The following is a 21,370-nucleotide window of genomic DNA, read 5'->3' as shown; positions in this document are numbered from 1 at the left end:
TCTTACCGCGTGGTTACGCTTTTAACAGCCTCGAACGTTTGCATAATCGTTTATAGTAGGAAAATCCTTCTACCCTTTGCACAGAGGATTAACTATAGCTGTGGTTAACTGGTTAAGGATAAAAGACATTTCTAAATTTAATTTAACTACGGTCGATCAGAAAAATACTGGGACACCAATGCAATCTCACTTGAAAGTCACGTATTTTGAATATATATACAACCAGCAACAAAAATACATTGCGTCATATATATCATCAATAATAATAACAATAGTCACCAATCCTCTTATTTTTAATACTGATTTTATAAAAGAATATATTGCTCTTCTTTGGTTATTAACAGTTTCTCAAGTTATTCCATTGTAATATTAGATCTGCAAGCTGAATGTTGCGGACATTTGTACAATATATGGAGCGTTCGGCTACAGATGTAAAAAAATTTAAGGGGGATTCTTGAAGCTAAAATAAGATGAAAATCAGGAATAAAAAAATTGCGTTTCCGGCTTTGTTTTTTAGTTATTGACAATTAAATGTTAGCCGAAATATCCCTATGCACGAGCAAACCTTCTTACACGAATAAAGTAGGTCAGCCTGAGCAACGAGGTGCACAGGGATCCTCAAATAGAACGATACATGGGCAGCAGCTTTTTCCCGTAAACGGTTTTTCAATTCTTCTCTGCTATTGATTGATGTTTTATGTGTGTATTTAACTGTGTATTCTGTCGGCCATTTTTGTATATTAGAAAATATTTCAAATTCGAGTTCAATATGAAAAAATTGTTATTCGTATGAGTAGCCCCTCGTCTTTAAAGATAAACATGTCTTTGAGATATTATAAAGCTTTTGCTAAATTGGGAAAAAGATTGCAAAATTCGAGGGTCGCGACAGGGTTAAGCTGGCTTTTTCGATCTTGCTGTTGAGGCTTACTAGTAAGAACGTTCGATTACTATTTTTTTATATTCAGATGGTTTCCAGTTCTTTGGTGGATTAATAGAATTTCTTTGAAAATGTTGAAATTTGGAAATTTACATATAGTCTAATTGAACCACCGGTTGTTGCATTGGACATTTTGTGCTCATATTTATTTCAGGCAGAAAATTACTCATTGAGTATTTAGTTTGTTATTTACAAAAACTGAAAAAGATTAGTTCATAAACAAGATTAATTTATGTACAAAAATAAAAAATAGTGAAATAAGGTAATTAAAAATAAATTTTTATGCTCTGGAATTTTATTGAACGATCAAATCTCCAATTTTTTTAAGCATCGTTTAACTGGTTATATTTTATTAATACAAAATTTAACGGCTCTAGAGATAAATTCGGCTACAATAGAACACAGTATCGCCTCTGTGCGAACTATTTTATTATTGAAATAAAAAAGATAGAAAGAACAGAGAATATATCGGGGAAATGATTGCTTTCACTGATCTCTTTTTCAAAAAACAATCATCGTGCAAGTTGCAGCGAAATTTCTCTAAATCGGTGCGACGTTTCGCCAACCTCTTGTACAGTGCTGTCCAAAAGTACGCTACCTTCTCCATGAAGCAAGCAACAAATAATTACATATATTATTTTATATTATAATTATAATAACGACGTACATTATTATTATTTACTTTGTATTTCGGACACGTACTATTATTTTATTTTTGAAATTATTTGATAATGTTATGTGAAAAAATATTTAGAAGCATTAAGAAAGAAAAATTTCTATTTTATAGATTTATTAAAACATACACATATATAAAAGGTGAGACAGTAAGAATGAACGCTTGAAATAACTCATTACTTCTTAACTCAAAAAATGTTTGAAATAAAATTTATTGTATTTGAGCGCCCAATATACTTCTCTTATGATATGGGTGAAATTAAGCTTGGGTGTAAACAAATTTTTTGAAAATACGAACTCTGATGGGGTAGAAAAGGGGTAAAATATTTTTACACCATAACCGTATCTCTATGTCCACTGAAGGTAGAAGCTTGAAATTTGGCATGACCTTCTCCTTTAAAATAATCAAACACGTGTTTAAGTGTTTTTCGAAATTCAACCTTCAAAGAGTGTTCGAACAAAGGGTAATACACATAAATTCGAATACCGTGTAGGTGGCCAGTTAATAGATTGATATTAGTTTGTAGAGAATGTCCATCTGAATCGACTAATGGTATAAAGTATATGGTATAAAAAAATTAATGGCATAAAATATAAAATATACACGGTGCCATTTATAAAATTCGAGGTGATCTGAACATCTCAAAAAACATAATAAGGTATTAAAAAATTAAACTGTATTCACCTGATCAGGCATTTCGAATACAATAAATTTTATTTCAAACAGTCTCGTGATAAAGTCAATAACAAGTTATTCCTTTCTTACTAGCTCACCCTGTATATTTTTTATTATTATAAAAATTATTCGAAAATAATTAAGTTCTATTTGAATAGGTATCAGAAACTTACTTGCAATAATTTACGTGGAGAAAAGTTATTATCAAAAGTATCATATAGTGATTGCATTAAACTGGTGAAGAAAGAAGTTTCCAAGAAGAAGATATATTAAAGCAGGAATAGGATATAGGAGAAATAAGGATGAAGATAGGTAATATGTAGATGGAGAAGTGAGTGCAAGGATGAGGAATAATCAAGTGGAGAAGGTGGTAGACTGATGTTGGTTATGAAGTGAAGTAGTAAAGGGAATATAGTAATAGTAATCGATGAAACTGAGTAATTAAGGAAAGGAATTACTGGAAAAGGAAGGAAGGAGAAAGTATCTATAGTAAGAAATACTTAAAGAAAATGATGCAAATGATATGTTTACGTGAGAAGTACCACTATATATATTGTATAAATTTAAAAATCAAATAAATTAGAAATCATAGTACATATCGAAGCAATTTCGAAAATAATTTTTCTCTGTTATAGAAAATGTGCGAAATATATCCATACAATAAAGAAAAACAGTATATACCATAGAAAATTCCTAACGATAAAAATAAGCAGCACAAGTATCAATGAAAAAACAAAAACTCGAACAGAAAAGAACCCAGCAAAAAGGAGGTCGTTGATGAAGAAAAAAGCAATATAAAAAATTGTACTAAAAATGAAATTCCAATAATAAAAGAAGGCAAGTGTGAGTTTCATCGGCGATGAAAGAGGGATAACGAGAGGACAATAAAAAATTTCAATGATTAAGAGGGGGCGTGGTAAAAAGAAACCATTGCAACAATTAACAAAAATTAAAAGACGCCAAAAAATAAATAGCAATTAAAAAAAAACAGTGACAAACTCAAAATTTCAATAAGTAAAAAACACCAAAGAAAGAATTTCCACAAAAAGATATCAGTGAGTAAGATATTAATGGCTCTTACGAAGCGGTCTCTCCACTGATTTTGCTCTACTCTGTGTACGACTGCTGGACGAATATGATAAACGAGCAAGGTAAGAGGGGTAAGTGGTTGGAGTAGTGTGAAACGAGTCTCACAGTAAAAAATAGAAGTTTATTAATTCCATGCCGATTTTGAAGATAATTAAAAGTTCAGGACCTCTTCGCGACGCTCTTTTGATCCGGACAGTTACTTAGTTGCAAGTAATATACCTGACTTCAGCAAATTTTCCTATTTCGTAAACCAATTTAATTTGCACCCTCCATGAAAAAAGTATAAAATGAAATTGAATCTTTTGGAACTATTGTTGGATAAATAAATAGTTCTTTTTCCTTTTTTAGTGTTTCAATATGAAGATAAATAACCTAAGAAACAGTATATTGAGTCAAATATCATTACTAAGGTTCTTCATTTGTTTTCTGACTAATAATTCTTAAAAAAACGCAGCCATTTGAAGTGCTTTGATAGCACCGAATGTGTTAATGTAATTTAAATATGGTAATTGTACTGCTATGTAGTTTTGTAAAAATAAGTAAACATAGCTGTATGAAATGTATGAAAGCTATTCAGCTGGCTTTTTTGCTCATCAAACTGTTATGTACTTATTACACTTACTGTAAATTTAGTATTAAACTAGCTGGTTGGTTGTAAATTTACAGACTAAACAATAAAATAACGAATCTTCTGAAAAGAATAGCTTGAAACGTTTATTTAAATACATATTCGTACAATAAAGAGACAATTAAATGCTCTGCGGTGAGTACACTTTTAAAAAAGAACACAATTTTAAACATGCTTTAAGCTATGGAAATTAAGCAATGAAAAGATTCTTAACAATGAGATCGAACATTTTTCTTTCCACGGCACAATATGCACATTGCAATTGTGTACAGCTGTAGTTTCAAGCTTTAATTTTATATAAAAATTAAAAGTGAATTGTTGTGCGTGTGTATCTTTCCACCTCTTTTTGTTTTAAGGTCTGTTTTGGTCCCAAGAAAATTTTGGACAGCACATAATTATAAATTAGAAACAGCAGACAATTCAGATGCTAACACAAAATTAAAAACAGATACTCCTGGTCCTTTTTAAAGCCTACAAGAAGTAGAATTAATATCCTACCTCAGATAATTCTGTATGTACAACCTGCTATTCAATTAGAAAAAATACTATAGCTATCTTTAAGTTAATATAAACCTCATTATTAAATCAAAAAAAGAACACAATTCATTAGTGCCGTGAGAGTTCGTAATTGCATCAAGAAATAGTATACACATAGCATAGTATATGATCTGCTACGACAATTAATAATTCTTATGTTAAACACTAATCACTGATCTTTACAGTATTTCACACATCAATATAGCTTAAGCCGGTGTGTATATAATATCAATAAGTATCCACTTTAGATGTACCATGGTGCCTTCCCTAATTAGGTCTAAGTTTCGCTACTACTTTTACGACATTTACAATGATTCAAGAACTACTCCTGATATCTTTACTTCCTGCCTTGGTAAAATGACTTTATAAATATCTTTAACTTAAAATACAACAATATAATCTGCAATGAATTTTATAAAGGAGAACAAATACTAAAGTTAACATAAATTCGCGGGAAACCTGCACTTTTTAAAATACTACTTTCAGCTAGTCCTAAACTGATTAGCATAGACATGAATAAACTATAAAAATATTCAACATTGTGTAGACGATAGATATTCTTTGTTTGACAATATTGCAGAAAAATGATCTAGAAAAGAAAAACAGATCAGGAACTCTGGTTCGCAAATCCTGTTGCAGGTACCTGGCTATAATGTACATACATATACATATACATATACATATATATATATATATATATATACACACACAGAATCGAAAGTGCCGATATTTATTTGCACAATCATAATTACATTCCCTAGATAAGTTGATTACTCTAACAATATGGCTAAGACCAAGAGAACCATGATCGAGTGGACTGTGTAGGAGATTTGGGTAATGGTGAAGACGGCATTGAAGAAGTTGGTGTGGTTGGTGTTGGTGGCTTCTCGTTATTCATATTTCTGAGTCGCACTTTCTCATTAGTTTCAGCTTGCATCTTTTGTTCGTACTGTCGAACATCCTCCAGTGTCATGTCATACCACTCATCAATCCATGCAAATGCTTGACGATGACCCAATAATAAAATATCTCTAATACACTGCAGATGTAAGAATAACATCATTACAGTTGTAAATTTCGTAATTCAAGTACTCTACGAATATTTATGAACAAATTACTCTATGAATGAAGTCTTCCACTCGAGTTTGCATACCCCACACTTCAAAAGAAGCTTGAACTAGCTTGTAAGAACACATTATAGGCTGTGTAGTGCCTTTCCACCCTTCTACCAATGGCCCACGACCAGTTCGTTGAGATTTAAAGAATTTTGGGTCCTAAAGTAAAGATATTCACGAATACAAATTTCTAAGTCAAGACCTAGGTGTTATAATTTATAACAATACCTCCTCCTCTTTATAGTGCTTCGCGGATAATTCGTCGTACGCAATATCCACAAAATCAACCTCACGATGAATCAATTCAATAGGAGACAGACCTAAACACTGTTTTAATAGTATTATATGTAACAGAACTGATTCTATTTACATATATAACTCATTTACATACATTTTCTGTAGATCCATTGTTATCTTCATATCGCGTTTTTATTGAGATGTACAATTTTGGAATAAAAGAACACTAAAAAGTAAAATTTTATGTAACAAGAAACCTCACATAAAGCTACAATTTTTATACTTACAGTGTATTCTTAGTAGACCATAAGTAACATGAAAAAAAGCCACATTATTAGCTAGAAAGAAACATTTTTGGATTCTATTTGATGAAATATTAACTATATTTTAATGTACCTGTGACAGTAAAGGGATAATAATTCCATGCCTTCTCTGTGACATAAAATATTCGAGGAATGAGAGATTGAATCCAATATGGCAATTTACTGTAATTTAATATAACAAATATGAGGCATCAAGCTCCATAATAGTCTAAATTTAGAGATATAAGTGATGCCATGAAAATTACCTAGATAGATGGATTCGTTTCTCTGTATATTGACCCTTTCCGTGTTCTGGATCATCACACTCCACATTTTCAACAACCTCAACACCTTCATCATTATCTGATTGCTCATGACTGTGTCTAGCAATCATATAAAGTTGCCCTATCCGATACTACAAAGAATATAATCAATAATTGAAATTCTTTAATTCAACTGAAGTGAACCAAAGTTCTAATTGTGCTTAATCAAGAATTGTGAGAAAATATTAACTGACAGAGTAAAAAATTATAACGGAATGTTAAAAACGAAAATTTCTAATACCTGTATATGGAAGGAATATTTATGCAAAGCTGTAGTAACAATTAACATTAAAAATTCAGAAAGATTTACCTCCCCTGTAGTAAGCGGCATACATATGCGATATTCCTTCGTTAATACCATATTGTAACGAAAACCAGACAACCTCCTACGACTGCATTAAATTAATATTCGCTTATGAGATTATAGTTCTCTCCTTAGCTAATGAATATGGAGCTGATGAAATTGTCATCCAAATAGCTATTTCACTAGCTCCAGGCGATGAGCCAATAAACAATCGAATTGTATGAAGTCCGTCCACTGTTTCAAATCGATAATAATGTTTGACACCTTACACAAACGATAGTGTAACTAGACATACCATAAAGAAAAAATCCCAATCTTTTAAATTATTTAATGATCAATTGTAAATAACTAAATATTTTTTCTAGTGTGATTAAGAAAATTTGTTTCCTGGTGTTACTAGGAATTATAACAATCTTCACCTAAATACATTTATTTAAAAAAAGTTAAGGTTATGCAAAAAGATATTGTTAAAAAATAAATTGCTTAATACAGAAAAATTACATTTATTCATGTTTCTGCAATTTTTTAATAAAGTTTATAACCTGTTACAAATGTACTTCATTACATTGCATTGTGCGCTACTTTCTTATAACTATAGCATGCGATAACATAACCTTTCAGTTGCCAAACAAATATACAATGCGACCGCAAAAATTCCGACTCCCATGCAGCGCAGGAAGGTAATTTAACGAAGAAAACATTTTTACTTTAATAAAGAAAAAGTTTTCTAAATTCGACAACTATTTCATTGATGTATAAATGTATTAATTAAAAATAACAGTGAATGTGATATCTTGTATATAGAAATATTTTGGTATTTATCATAATACAAAAGCAAGTATTTATTTTTTCTCAATATTTTCTTTTTAGTTTTGTACACACAGATAAAAAGGTAGTGATAGTATCTGTATTTGGAAAGTCACAATATAGTGCAAAAGGATGCAAGACCAACATGCTCAGTTCAATCCTGCAGGTGGGCCTCCTGGATGAACCAGAAGTAGAAAAAGAATCATTTGTAAGAGTTTATTTAAGAATACATTAGAATCTCTAAAATAATTTGTACGAAAATAACACTAATGAAATTATTTCTAGTGTGAGATTGAGGGATACTACGATTCTAAAGATAGAACTATATACTTGCATTTAAGAGGATTATTAGATACACACACCCTTTTAACAGAATATGATAAGTTCCTAGAAAAACAAGACTGCAAGGATTTCCTTAGTGTATGGGCACACATGAGAGACAAATATGCTAGAGCACTACTTGTTTTATTTCACATATCGCATGTTATTATTCTTACTCATCCAACTCACACATTTGACTATAGTTATGTACATTTATTCAGAGCCATGGATATGGTAAGGTATACATCTAATTTCTTTCAATAAATATACTGTTCTACAATACAATACAAATCTTGAATACAAATGTATATTTTGATTTTCAGACAAAAGGTTTCTCCACAACTTTCTGATGTCCTAAGTTCCATATACAGCTTACCTAAGGACTGGGTATCAAATGTTAGACCCTGCTCTCCTAGAGTTTTATTCTATTTTGAAACTTGTCCCACTGTGTTTCAAGATCCTGCCAGTGGAGCTAATATCAAGAAACTGGAGCATTCCTTAGAAGATCAGATATACCAAGTATTGAGGAAAAATCGAATAGTAACCAATATTAGGTAAATATAAAGATTACAAAACTCAAACATTGTTTAATTTAATGTAAACAATATGTGGGTAAATTTTCAGCTCAAATTCACTGTTTGCAATTCCTGCAAATCAAGAATTCGTATATGTACACACTGGTACGACAGAATCCAGAGATATTCTGGGCTACATGGCAAAGAAGCTGGTACAGAGTTGCAAAGTTAGCTCTGGAGGAAGTACTTCAAGGAGTTTAGCTAGTCAGGATTCCAATATTCAAATAGACGATACAGAAACTGGTAAGAATATTACTGAATTAAAACTACATAATCAAAATAATAATAACTCCATATATGTTCACAGAAACTCGTTCCTTTAGATCATTTCTACAACAGCATATAAACCTAGCCTTTGCAAGAGGTTTTGATGACAATGTTGGAAGACATTCTGTACCTGCCTATTTTGAGGTCAGACCAATAATAAAAACAACTAATATTAAATTACAATTTTACATTTAGTTTGCTTCTAACTTCAATCTTTTTTTTATCAGATACCTAATGTTACAATATTCTGTGAAGTGGCAAACAAAGTATACGACTATTTTATACATGGAACAGATAAAGAACTACTAACATTACACAGCTTGTTAGATACTGATGTAAAGTTCAGTAAGAGCAGATGCAGCAAAGTACTCCCACGAGCCCTTCAGGCTTACCAAGAGAACCTACCCCAACATTACACAAGGTATTCAAAGTTTCCCCAAGAAAAATTTACATAAAGTAATCCCTCAATATTTTACACCAGAGCATATCATGAAACAAAATTGGCACATGCAATGGGAGTCTTTGAGATGCATGCACGAGGCCCTTTGTTTGAAGAGTTTAATGAAAAACTACAGGCCGAATGCGAGAAGCACTGGAGATCTGGGAGGCAGATGTGCGAAGTATTGTCTCTGACAGGGAATCCTTGCACGAATCCAATACACAGAGGTGGAAGTGAGGGTGCTGGAGGCGGGGAACAAACGGAACAAAGAGAGAATGACAAGTGCGTGATGCAAGGAAAATGATTTATCATCTCACATTATCTATTATGTAATCTCAATATAATGTTATATCACTTTACAGTGACTTACCAATTAGGGAACATTGTAGTGGAGTTCGATACATCTGTGCTTGTAATTGTGGTCGTTGTCAGGGTTCAAGGGAGGATCCATTCAGTCTGAGACAGGCCAATTATGATTATTTTCAAATGCTAGCTAAGCAATGTGGATGTGCTCAGTTAGAAAACATACAGTTTCCTGTTTTCCAACCAAGCACTCATAATTATAGGTAAAATATTTATAATAATTGTATATTAATATTGATAATAGATTTCTGTGTCTTAGAGTTTGAACAATGGTGTATTCTTATTACAGGCCTGCACAGTTGTTTTCTACTAAACGAGAGGACTCTTTCACTCATGCAGAATCTCCAACATCTGAAGAAAATACTCAAGCTTGCAGCTTAGGAGTTAACACTTTGAATGGTATTTTTGTTTTATTGTTCATAATTATTTACAATTCAATCCTGTGGTAAAGAATTCGTTGAAAAGTCAATTTATTGGTAAAAAATTCTTTGAAAAGTTAAGTTTATGACATTAAGGTTATGACTTTAGATGATATTCGAACTCCATATGGAAGTGGAGGACAGTCACCTCCAACGAGTGAAACTAATGAAGACGTTACTAAGCTCAGCAGTAAAACCAGTTTAACACCTAGTGACGCCCATAAAGTAGTTATAGAAGTATCAGATAGTGACGCAGAAAATGCAAAAGGTAACTATTCTTTGAGAGGATTAATTATAATATTATATTTCAATATTCTTCAATTCTATAGAGAAATCTCTAGTCAGGCAGCCTTCAACAACAGAGTATCTACCAGGAATGTTACATACAGAATCACCAGCTGGTTTATTGCCACAATTCTCTAGCTGGTCCCTAGTTTGCCTTGGACCAAGTAGCCTATACTCTCATAATTTGGGTTTACAACACCAAGCTGGTGTTTTAGCCACTTCCGCTTTTCTTTTACCATGGGATGTGACTGTTAGGTAATTTAATAAACCAAGAAATTCAGTTTCATCATTAAGTTGGATTTAATTTGTACCAATTAATTTTTTATTAGACTAGAGCATCAAAAAGAAAGAGGCTCTTTGTGGCCTACTATAGGTGATCATGGAACCCATAACTATTGTCCGAGAGGAAAGAATTTTCAAAATATGAATACTATTCGTGGTCGGAAATCAAAAGGCGGAAAGGAATTTGTAGTGAAAATATTTGTGGGAGTGGAATACGAGTGTCCAAGAGGACACAGATTTATGGCGTCTGCGCCGGATAAGGTTCTGAAGGCTACTGGAAATGGGATTGTGAAGGACAGTGGAAATAAAGTCACATCCAGTACTGCGGACATGCCGCTCTATTTTCCCTGTCCTTGTCGGTATGTGAATATTTAAAAAACAATTTCGATAGAAATCCAGATAATTAAATTTAATTTAAATTCAAATAATGATAATGACCGTATGTATTTTAGCTCCAAATAAATGATATTAAATTAATTTTGAATTAATATCGAATTAATTTTTTAATTTTCAGGCAAACAAAGCCTCTAATAGCTCAATTAATGAGAATTCACGTAGTGACGCCGAAAGCACCTGTTCATGTTACAGTAAATCCTAGAGTACAACCTGGACCTCCACCTTGTCCAATTTTTGTCACTGGTTGCGATGAACCAATAAAGTTATCGCAAAGTGCTTACTGGGTCTTGAGATTACCGTATCCTTTCAAAATTAATATCTACATTGCCTTTTGTATTATAACATAAGAATACTTAAGTAATGAAAATTGTAATTTCAACAATCTTTAATTTTGAAATGTGAATTTTTAAAGTATGAAATTTTAATATATCACAACGTTTATAAAAAATTTAAATTAATTCTTAACGAAAATTTAGATACGTGTATATGGATGAAAAGGGTCCATATTTGGCGCCAAAAGAACCAGTACCAACTTCACACGGAAGGCTATTGGCAGGAATGTACGGAATTAGTGAAGTACTTCCGGAAAAGAAAATATAGTATTCATATATTTTTAGTCAAAAACTGATTTGTACGAAATTTATAAATTTTGTACAAATTACTTCTTTTAAATAGTAAATTACTTCTTGTAAATATATAAGGATAATCAAAGTTTGTATTATTATTTATAATTTCTAATTCCAATTTTATATAATAAAACTCAATTTGAATGTAGTCAGTAAAAAGGATCTTTATAATTCAAAAGATGGCCTAAGAATTAGTTTTTATAATTATCATTTACTAACTATAAAAAATTATATATACGATATCATACAGAGTATTTCAGAATTTAACAGCCAAACTTTGTCAATATTTTTTTAATTTTTTAATACAGCTGCAAATTAGCTATATCCTTAACACTTTTTGCTTGATTTTATCCACACAATATACTGACAAAATTTGGCTGTTAAACTTTGAGATACCCTGTATAATACTACATAATAGATAATATAACTTTTATGTATAAAACCTTTTATATACCAAAATTGAAATAAACAAATATGTATTAGAAAGTACTTTTTTTTTCAAAACTTAAAATGCTACGAACTCTGAGAAATCAAAAAGTATTGCTTCGATAGCGTCCTTTATTTGATTTTATTTAATACAAATTTCAAAGGACACCCAATATATGCACTACATATTTACTATTCGCAAATTATTCAGTGAAAGTTAACTCAGAGTGACATTTATGTTTCTGACTCACCGAAACAGCATACAGCGTATTTCGAAAACCTCCACGATGCACATTTAACACTATTTTCGGCATAATTAACTTACAAAATTATGAATTCGCGACATCACAAACATATTCGCGGTATTGCAAGCAACGCGAGACTTATCTGCGCAAGCGATTCGGTAGCCGGGAAATGCTCTGATTGGTTTACTCAAAGAACTGTGCAGTTAACATGAATAAAAGTGGACTTCTGATTGGTTGGTGCTTAAATCGTATCTTGGAAAAAATTCAAATCTCCCGAATTCATACTTAGTTAATATGATTCACAATTAATATTGAAATTAGATATGTATAGTATTTATATCATATATTGTAATAATTTTTTGTGATTATTCATATTGGAACGAGGTTAACTGGAAATTAAATAAATATTACCAAATATTATGTAAGAAAGTTTGATTTCACTTTCTAATTTCTCCGCCACTGAACTGCAGCGCTATGACCGTTGCAAAGTCCAAGCACAACGAGAATAAATAAACGGTTGATATTGTATCTCACCTGTAAAGCAGCTATTTTCGTTTGTCACCCACTACTACTATAAAATTTCCGGTGGAATGAATGAAGCACTCGGTTTTCTTAACAATAATGTTTTAATATTTTACAGTATAATATTTTACAAATATATTTTACATCGGTGAAAGTGATATAACATTGCGAAAGAAACTGAGTATTTTTAACGTCGTAAATCTAAAATTATGATTTTTAATTCTATATTCTGATTATTTGCTCAATATCATTTAGAAGTCAATTTCTCTCAACTTTTATTTTAGGTAATTTAATTCTGATAATCATTTAAAAGTCATTCAGTATTCCATAAATAATATCAATTGTTGAATTTGTTTGTCATCTTTTCAGAAAAACAAAGCAGGATGGTGTATATACATTTATTGGTCTTGTTACTTATGTCAATAACTTGTCAAGGTGATTATGCTTCGGTATTTAAATGGATTTGGGGAAAGGATACAGATGATACCACTGTCTTGGTAGCAGATGGTGTTCCATTGGTTTCTATTCCTTATGAATCTATGACAGAGGATGAGAAGTTCCTTCAAGAAGCTGCAAAGTTTACAGAAATTCAAGTGTCATCGCCTTTAGAAACTTGCCAACACAAAGTTATTATGAAGATTAAAACTTCTTGCTCTGGGTTGAGTGAGGAACAACTTGCCAAACTGAGTGTTAATCTTTTGAATTGTCAGTCTGCAGTGGAGGGCAGGAAAATATTTCCATGTACTGAGGAAATGGTAAAATTTTATTATCTTTTTACAATAAATTCTTTATTTTTTATAGCAATGTAAAAATTGGAAATTTCTGAAACTTCAACTGTTTTCCACTTTTAATTTCATGTATATAATTTCTATAAACTTTATTTTGTTAATGATATTATGCATTGAAGAAGGGGACTGAATTCAAGTATACAAAATACCTAAATATACACCACTGTCTGTGAAATTACATGTGGAAGGGTGGTATGAAACATGTTCAGACTTGCATTTCCCCCACTTACAAAATACACAGACCACCACTAAGGTCTTCCTAGTTTCAAGCTTCATAATATACAGTACAGTCCCTGTTTGTACATGAAACTAATCAGTTGAACTTTATGTAACAGTACTAAAAATTTAGTGTTTCTGTTATTTATATATAATAAAGTTAAAAAAATACGTAATACTATGGAAATCTTTTTGTTCAAAATTTATAAAGTGAATACAATTGTACTTTTTGCAGTCACTAAAACAATGTACCACAGATATGGATGCAGATATGTGGAATGCATACCATTTAATGAGTAACAGAGCCAGAGCAGTTTGTTATGCAGCTCGCAGTACTCAATTTCGTGCTCTTACAGAATTGACTGTGAACAAATTAATGCAAACTGCGCACACACAAATTAAGACACTGAGTTCATTAAAAGTGAGTGTATAAAATAGTGTATGAGCTCTGAACGTTAACATTATTTTATCATTGAATATTTTTTTAGGAAGGTCAAGATCGTCTAGAAGAACAGACTGTAGAAGCTCTATCGTCTTTGTCAGATGGTAATAAAGCATTATTAGAACAGCAAAAGCGTTTAAAAGATGCACAAGCATCAGCTCATAATCTTGTGACAACAAATTTAAGAGAATTGAACAACGAAAAAGCTTTGATTCGATCTGGACACGCACAACTTGCGGCAATGGCGGACGATATCAGAAGGAAATTAGGTAATTATTTAAATGAATCAAAATCTAAAATATTTGTGATTGGTAACATTCAATTAATTTAATCTTTTGTAGAAGAGGCAAATAAAAATTTGGAGCAACAAGCTATCGAACGTAGCGAAAACCATAAAGAAATACTAGAGGATTTATTAAACATTCAGTTACAAGCACAATTGATCTGGGACAAAATAGAATCTAGTACAGATCGAATTTTCGCACAACATGAAGCAGCACTTGTTCAATATGAACAAACTTTACAAAAATTAGGTCAAATTAATGACACTATTCAATATATTTGGAATATAACAAATACTATGCGTGCAGAGATAGATGAGAAGCTTAATTGGTTGACCAATTACATTGGTGATACTGGTAATTATAATTTTGGAAACTATGAATATTGTAGTATAAAAAAAGGAAACCTCATTAAGATGAATAATTAAATTTTCTAACTTTTCAGGAGAACAAATGCATCGAATATATCGTATAAGCTTGCACATTGTTTACTTATTATTTGCCATGGTAATTGCTGCATTCCTTCATGCACCACTGCTAACTAGAGTCACTATTCTGGGACTTGTACCGTTAAACTTAGTATCTTTCTTGAAGCATGGCATGGATGCTTGTTTGGATTTCGTATCAATGAGTGTATTAATATTTTTAATCACAATGAGTATGTATTATACAAGAAAAATATTTATAGAGTTAATATACATTTTATTTTAATATTTTTATTTCTTAGTGCATTTCCTAATGGTTGGAATTCAACGTTTATTTGGTGCAAAAAGAAGAGAAACGCAGTCAGATCCGATTCAAACCGTCTACAAAAATGGTCATGCGAATAGTACCGCAGAATATGTTTCTTCTTCTTACATTGCTCAATTACGTCATCTTCCAATATCTTTCTACACAAATTTGAAGAGGAGTACATGGAAAATTTATAGATTTGTCCATTATCAAATAAACCGATCTATCCGTAAGTTCAAAAGTGGTATATATCATATTTTCTTCATTAAAATAATTAATTGCAATTTTCAGAAAAGTTTAGTTCGCTGATACAAGCAGTAACTTCGTGGAGTAAGCAAAGATTAATGCCACGCGAGGAATTGTCCTGTTCGTACACTTCCTCGAGGAGAAATCATAAAGACCTCGTTTGTAATTATGAACAAGAGTATCCAAGTATGTCTGAAGATAATACATACTTTGAACATTCAAATTTAGTGAATGAAAACAACGGAAGTATCGATGACCTTGATCTTCTAATCGATGCCAATGATCTAAGACGAAGATTAAAAAGATTAAAAGAAGTTCAAAATTCTGTCAGCAGGTCTTCTTATTCTCGTCAACATTCACCCTCCAGAAGGTATCTCTGATTCAAAAGTACTAACAAAGTAGAATTTTGTTATCATCAATAAAATAATTCTTTTTGATCTTAGTATTTCTTCAACATCATCGAGAGTGATATGTAATGGCATAACACTAAGCGGCAGAAGGTGTCGGTTATATGCAATAAGTGGTCTTTATTGCAGCAAACATTCCTTTTCACACTCAATGGGTGACTGATAAATTTTTTAACATAATGTTAGGTTAGTCTGTTACATTAAGTTAATTAGAATTACTTCTATCGAGAATTGAACTGTTTGTAAACGTAATACTGTTAATCAATTAAACTAAATAATTAGATATAAAATTATTTTATCAATTGGACAATTTCTTGAACTTCATAAATGTCCGTAATTTTAACATCAATATAGTGCCTTTGAAGCATTGTCTTCTACATTCTCAACATGACAAATATTGTAGTTTATAAAAAAAACAAAATTGTACATAATAGAATGCTATGCACTTTATATTATAGTTGTTTGTAAGAAGCATGTATTTTGTATTAAATATAATTGTAATTTATTTTTATAAACTTTTATTGTAAAATCAACATTAATAAAACAGTAAGAATGTATTTGCAGCTTTATTTAAAAATATCAACAAATGTACGTATGTATACTAATTAAATGAAAACATTTCATAAATGGCAAAGAAAAGTCAAAGCAATATTTTTCAGTCACAAACTGCCATATTGTATTGCGTGCAAACTGCATTGCTTGTCAATTCCAAGAACTTCGAACTTTTATCAAAACCAATCTCGGTTACTAAATTATGCAAATTGCAGTAATTTGTGCCATAATCGAAAATCCTGAACCATTCATTTGCCACGGATTCTCCCTTCAATAATAAAAAGAAATAATTTAAAAAATTATAATTCACGAGTTAAAAAATTAGATATACCGTTGCTACGCAAGTTTTGTTAATTTCATCAAAATCAATTTTGATGGTTTCCATAGTCTTCAAATTTGAAGCAAGATGAATAGCTTTAATTATGTTACTCTCACTTGGTTTTGGTTCCTTGAGCTACAAAGCCAAAGTTAGACATTATATATTTTGAAATAAAAAATTATTAATATTTAAATAAAAATTATTTTTTACTGTATATAGACATCTACCACCACGTGGGCCACAATTCACACAGGACGACCAATTAAGTATCTGACTCCTAAATTTCTGCATAACATACTTGCATGGATCACCAAATTTCCTATAATAAAAAAAGAAACAAATTATTTCAAAATATCTTTTTCGATATAAGGCCGATAAGAAAAATCACTAGAAAATAATGACAAAATTTTCCACGATTATCCACGGAACTAGGTAAGGTATATTTAATCCGAAATCGACTGCTTTATTCGTGAAAATTTTTATCGTCTTTTGGCAGCGTGGAAGTTCAAAGGGGAGCACCGAAATAACACGCGCGACGTTCTCATGGGCTTGAAAAGTGTGGCTCGTATATTTTTCAAGCGGTGTCATCCAGCCAAAGAAAAATATACGAGCCTTACCATTGCTGGCTAATATTCAGTTGCTTTATGCACAGGATTACTTGCAGAGTAGACGTTATCATAAAACAATTTTTCCCAAGCTTTTAGGATTATAGACAAAACATTTATGCTACTTCATTTGATGCAGCAGCACGTTTTCTTACAAAAATGAAGTATATAAAGGATAGGATGTTGGTGATACATGAACGATATATCTAATTAGTCAGAATAAGGAAAATTTATAAAAGAAACATATTGGGACGAAATATCAATATATATGTATTAATTCCTTTTTCTGGTTTTTATTGACAACTGTATATCAGTAGGAAGAATTAAAATAAAGAAAACTTCATAAAAAGAGTAAATTTTACTGAAATATTAATATAAACAAATTTTTATTACTATTACTTGCAAGCATATGTATAAAGAGTATATTTGAAGAATTGAAATACCATTTTACAATACAAGAAGCATGCATAGGATAAGGGAACACGAGGCTGATCCAAACAATACAGAGGAAGCATATCAGGAGCCCACAGACAGAGTAGACAAAGTATTTACATTTTGGAAAGACACATACATCTCTAACTATCACTGTTGGTGAATTGTCCTCCTCCTCTACTTTGATTTTACTTAAACCTTTAATTTTTAAAGAAAAATTAATCTTTAAAGATGAAAATTAAAACTTAAAAATTTCTTTCAAGAATCTTTAAAATTTCTAAAATTATTAAACTGAAAAGTTGAAATTTTAAGATTAAAACAGATGAAGAGGAAGATGAAAAAATATATTTGAAGTGAGGAAGGAATATTGTGTAAAAATGAGGCACATTTGAAGAGGACCATTTTGTTTCTTTGTCGTGCAGGCATTCTGCGAGTTCATGAACCTCTGTTCGTTATGCGTGTAAGGTGGTGATCGTCTCGACATTGACCTGAGCTCCATGTATGATCTCTGCGACGTTCTGACCTTTTCCACGTTTTCTTTCGACCTGACCGTCACAAATCGATCATCTTTCAGCAGAAAAGGAGAAAAAACAATGAAATGACGGTCCCTGAAGTCTGTCAGAGAAAATGATGATATACGACTGTCGCGTTACATGCTCCGACAATTTTACTACATACTTTAAAATACGAAAAAGTATGAAAAATTGTTTTGACAGCAAAATTCTACTTTTCTTTTTTTTTTTTTAGAGTTGTATAGAGTTCATACAATTTTTTATTTTTTAATAAATTATTTCTTTTATAGAAGCTTATAGAATATATTTTTTATAAATATTTGATTATTTTTTTGAGCTAAAAGATTATTACTGTAAAAATTTTGCGTATTATCGTTACAACTTTCTTTAGTTTTATTTCTATAATTAGTATTTTTCTTCCATTTCCATTAATAGATAAAATAATAAAATAATTGCCATTAATAGATAATATAAGATAAAGAAAGCAAAATGTAATTCGATATTTCATTTTGATATTAAAAGATCTGCATCAGGCCAATCTTAAATACTGCATTGATTTATAGTCGCCTTTAGGAAGATCACAGACTTCCCACGAGTGTAGATCGAATCATTTTTTCCATTTTTTTTATCCTGTCCGCTGACGCGTATTCGGTGTCCCTAATGAATACTATCTACCAAGATACGACCCATAAATGTACTTACTCGACCCGACTACTGCTTCCTTTTTTTTCCTCTTGATTTTACTTCTTACATTCAGTAACCAACCTTGTTACAACTTTATCAAATATCTTCTTCATGCAACATTAAAATAGGCATATTAAAATTCTGAAATATTAAATTATGATATAAATTCTGCAATATCAAAATCAGAGAGGTTAAAAAATATATTTCTGGTAACTCTTTCTCAATTTCTAATTCTTTTCACTTTTCTTATTATAGTTACATCTCTACTGAAAGGTTTCACTTTACGTTGGTTTCACTTTACTTTCCTCAAGTGTAAAAGAAGAAACACATTCAGAGGGACGCCCGACAATGTGACGTGCTTTGATGTTTCCTAACATCCGTACAAATGTATTTCTTTGAATCGAACGTCGTCGGGGATCCTGCTAGTTCCGATTCGAATTAGTAAATTAGTCGAAAATAGTGACTGGACGTCGACAAAAATGAAACGGAAGAAAGTTGACGTGCAGACGAATGATCCAGTGACGTTGCGTCGCGTCGCCACTTATAAGGATCTCTGAAAGAAAAAAATTCTAGTTAAGATGCTGCAAAAACATCAGAATTACTTTTTTCTAAATCTAATCATTCCTCTTCCCCTAAATTTTCTAATAAGTATATCTAACAAATTCAATTAAAATTTTTTTTAAATAATTCTAGGACCTTAATCTTTTATTTAATATCTTATCTATTTACTTGTTATTGTTGGACAACAACTGCTGCGGATCAAATATAATCACTTTCTTTTTCTAATAATTCTATATAAAAAAATAAATTTAACTATATTCTCTAAAAATAGTTCTAGTGTCTTAAATCTTATATTTAATATTTTATCCAGTTATTTACTCTTACTTAATTACATATTTACATGACGTTACGAAACTAAAACAGCTTTCTTACCTGAAAATAACCAGTCGATAAAATAGCGACTGGAGAAATGAATTATCGATATGGTACCACTTTTTCCTTCGAATAAAGATAAATGCAAGGTGAAAAAAGTGATTCGTACGATCCTGAGCAAGGAGAAACGACAGATCAACGAGCCGTGGCTGGCTTGACTTATAGCTGATTGTTCGAGGGTAGAGAAGAGAAGCAGAAGAAAAGATAGCGACTTCTGCGAATGTGGGTCAGTAGAGAGGAATGAATGCGCACAGTGTTTTCCTGTTTACCGACTTACACCAACACTGTCACCATACAAGTGTATTGCAAATTGAACGTCCTTGATAAGTGCTTCTCTGGCAAAAAGTTCGCGCATGAGGTGGCTCTTTCAGTTCTGCAAATGAAAGGTTATTTCATCATCCATCTCGTAACACTATTACCAGCTATTGCCAATAAAATGATGAAATTATCAACGAATAATCAATTAACTAAGATCAATTACGGTATAATGCAATAAAGAAAAGTGAACGAAGAAGAAGAAATTTGGTGATAGTGTCATGCACAGTTTTCAGAAAGCTCTTATAAAAGTGTAAAAAGAAGATCAAGGGGAGACAAGTGAGGAGACTCGTGTGAACCGGATCTTATAGTGGTGGCAGCTGTCGAGGGAACACGTCGACAACTTCTCTCCTCTCACACAGTAAGCTTGCATAAAAAGCTCACTGGAGGTTAGGTAAGTAAAATAGAAACCAATGGAATCTTTATCACGATATCTGCAGTTAGATACTGTATTAAAACTATGTTACAATTTATAACCTAAACTTTATTTTAATAATACATTAGTTTTAATGTGACGTAAATGTTTATAAAATTTTGGGATAAATTGATGAAAAATGAATTTAAAAAAAAGGAAATGGATATGATTTTGCTTTGATGTGGCCGATGAAGCAAAATCGAGGCGGAAGATAGAAAAAGGAGGTCTTTACCGAGAAATGTATAATTCGAACCGCCTGTCGGCAACTAATTTCCTGTTTGGGAGGCGGGACTGAAAAGTCGGAACGATTTTCTAACAAAGATTTGACCGACTACTTCCATTGCATAATCGGAACCCACTTTCGATATTAATAAAAAAAAAGAACCATCTCAAGAAATCAATTTTTTAAGATACTCTTAAAAAACATAATTTAGATAAAATTATACGATTTTCAGTGAAATAATGATTGTTAGGTCTTTCTTTTGTTGCAAGTTCAATTTTGTTAAAAAAAGAGAATTTAAAAAACTTCTTTACCCATTTTGAATGATCACTTCACACTCGTTTCTTTCAAAAAGCAACACCAACCTTTTTTTAACCAAGGAAACAGCTGTCCAACATGAATAACGGCTTTTTCAAGCGATAGCGTAATGGGTCCACTTCTCTATTAAAACCGAAGGACCGATTTTGTCACCTCT

General features: G+C 31.4%; 4 protein-coding genes and 1 long non-coding RNA gene across 8 annotated transcripts; 3 read left to right on the top strand and 2 right to left on the bottom strand.

Annotated features, from left to right (window-relative positions):
• Positions 1-883: 883 nt before the first annotated feature.
• On the top strand, positions 884-3,040 carry LOC138188215 (uncharacterized). 2 transcript variants are annotated; one of them, XR_011175421.1, is made up of 5 exons: positions 884-930; positions 1,092-1,199; positions 1,315-1,526; positions 2,447-2,600; positions 2,924-3,040. It is a non-coding gene; the product is annotated as an uncharacterized LOC138188215 (long non-coding RNA). The 2 variants fall into 2 exon arrangements; XR_011175420.1 differs by having other exon boundaries at positions 2,447-3,040.
• A 1,026-nt stretch (positions 3,041-4,066) lies between these two features.
• rdgBbeta (cytoplasmic phosphatidylinositol transfer protein 1) lies at positions 4,067-7,031 on the bottom strand. The gene is made up of 8 exons (XM_069129402.1): positions 6,830-7,031; positions 6,463-6,611; positions 6,291-6,379; positions 6,182-6,189; positions 6,049-6,120; positions 5,886-5,984; positions 5,661-5,816; positions 4,067-5,581 (listed from the first exon to the last, which is right to left on the bottom strand). Exons 1-8 carry the CDS (start codon positions 6,878-6,880, stop codon positions 5,330-5,332), a joined length of 876 nt encoding a protein of 291 aa, XP_068985503.1. The 5' UTR covers positions 6,881-7,031; the 3' UTR covers positions 4,067-5,329.
• Positions 7,032-7,341: 310 nt separating this feature from the next.
• Positions 7,342-11,728, top strand: LOC138188009 (nonsense-mediated mRNA decay factor SMG8). Of its 2 annotated transcripts, none has more exons than XM_069129359.1 (15): positions 7,342-7,503; positions 7,694-7,820; positions 7,916-8,190; positions 8,275-8,505; positions 8,576-8,769; positions 8,834-8,937; positions 9,021-9,214; positions 9,275-9,514; positions 9,595-9,798; positions 9,885-9,994; positions 10,124-10,282; positions 10,344-10,554; positions 10,629-10,940; positions 11,096-11,275; positions 11,454-11,728. In XM_069129359.1, the coding sequence occupies exons 1-15, from the start codon at positions 7,463-7,465 to the stop codon at positions 11,575-11,577; spliced, it is 2,706 nt and encodes a 901-aa protein (XP_068985460.1). In that variant the 5' UTR covers positions 7,342-7,462; the 3' UTR covers positions 11,578-11,728. The 2 variants fall into 2 exon arrangements, with proteins under 2 accessions (XP_068985460.1, XP_068985459.1); XM_069129358.1 differs by having other exon boundaries at positions 7,348-7,503; positions 7,694-7,838.
• Positions 11,729-12,797: 1,069 nt separating this feature from the next.
• On the top strand, positions 12,798-16,310 carry LOC138188010 (protein brambleberry). Its single transcript, XM_069129360.1, has 9 exons — positions 12,798-13,080; positions 13,166-13,551; positions 14,036-14,221; positions 14,289-14,511; positions 14,584-14,880; positions 14,969-15,181; positions 15,251-15,484; positions 15,547-15,871; positions 15,945-16,310. The coding sequence occupies exons 2-9, from the start codon at positions 13,180-13,182 to the stop codon at positions 16,069-16,071; spliced, it is 1,977 nt and encodes a 658-aa protein (XP_068985461.1). The 5' UTR covers positions 12,798-13,080; positions 13,166-13,179; the 3' UTR covers positions 16,072-16,310.
• A 103-nt stretch (positions 16,311-16,413) lies between these two features.
• Positions 16,414-19,998, bottom strand: LOC138188022 (uncharacterized). 2 transcript variants are annotated; one of them, XM_069129396.1, is made up of 7 exons: positions 19,914-19,998; positions 19,031-19,565; positions 18,216-18,431; positions 17,828-18,014; positions 16,990-17,098; positions 16,792-16,914; positions 16,414-16,728 (listed from the first exon to the last, which is right to left on the bottom strand). In XM_069129396.1, exons 3-7 carry the CDS (start codon positions 18,313-18,315, stop codon positions 16,564-16,566), a joined length of 684 nt encoding a protein of 227 aa, XP_068985497.1. In that variant the 5' UTR covers positions 18,316-18,431; positions 19,031-19,565; positions 19,914-19,998; the 3' UTR covers positions 16,414-16,563. The 2 variants fall into 2 exon arrangements, with proteins under 2 accessions (XP_068985497.1, XP_068985499.1); XM_069129398.1 differs by lacking the exon at positions 19,914-19,998 and having other exon boundaries at positions 19,031-19,878.
• Positions 19,999-21,370: the final 1,372 nt, after the last annotated feature.

Source organism: Bombus flavifrons, chromosome 16 (genome assembly GCF_040668555.2).
Source record: "Bombus flavifrons isolate JBK064 chromosome 16, iyBomFlav1_principal, whole genome shotgun sequence".
NCBI classification, from domain to species: Eukaryota; Metazoa; Arthropoda; class Insecta; order Hymenoptera; family Apidae; genus Bombus; species Bombus flavifrons.
The sequence above is the reverse complement of the archived record's forward strand: the minus strand, read 5'-3'. Positions and strand labels throughout refer to the sequence as shown.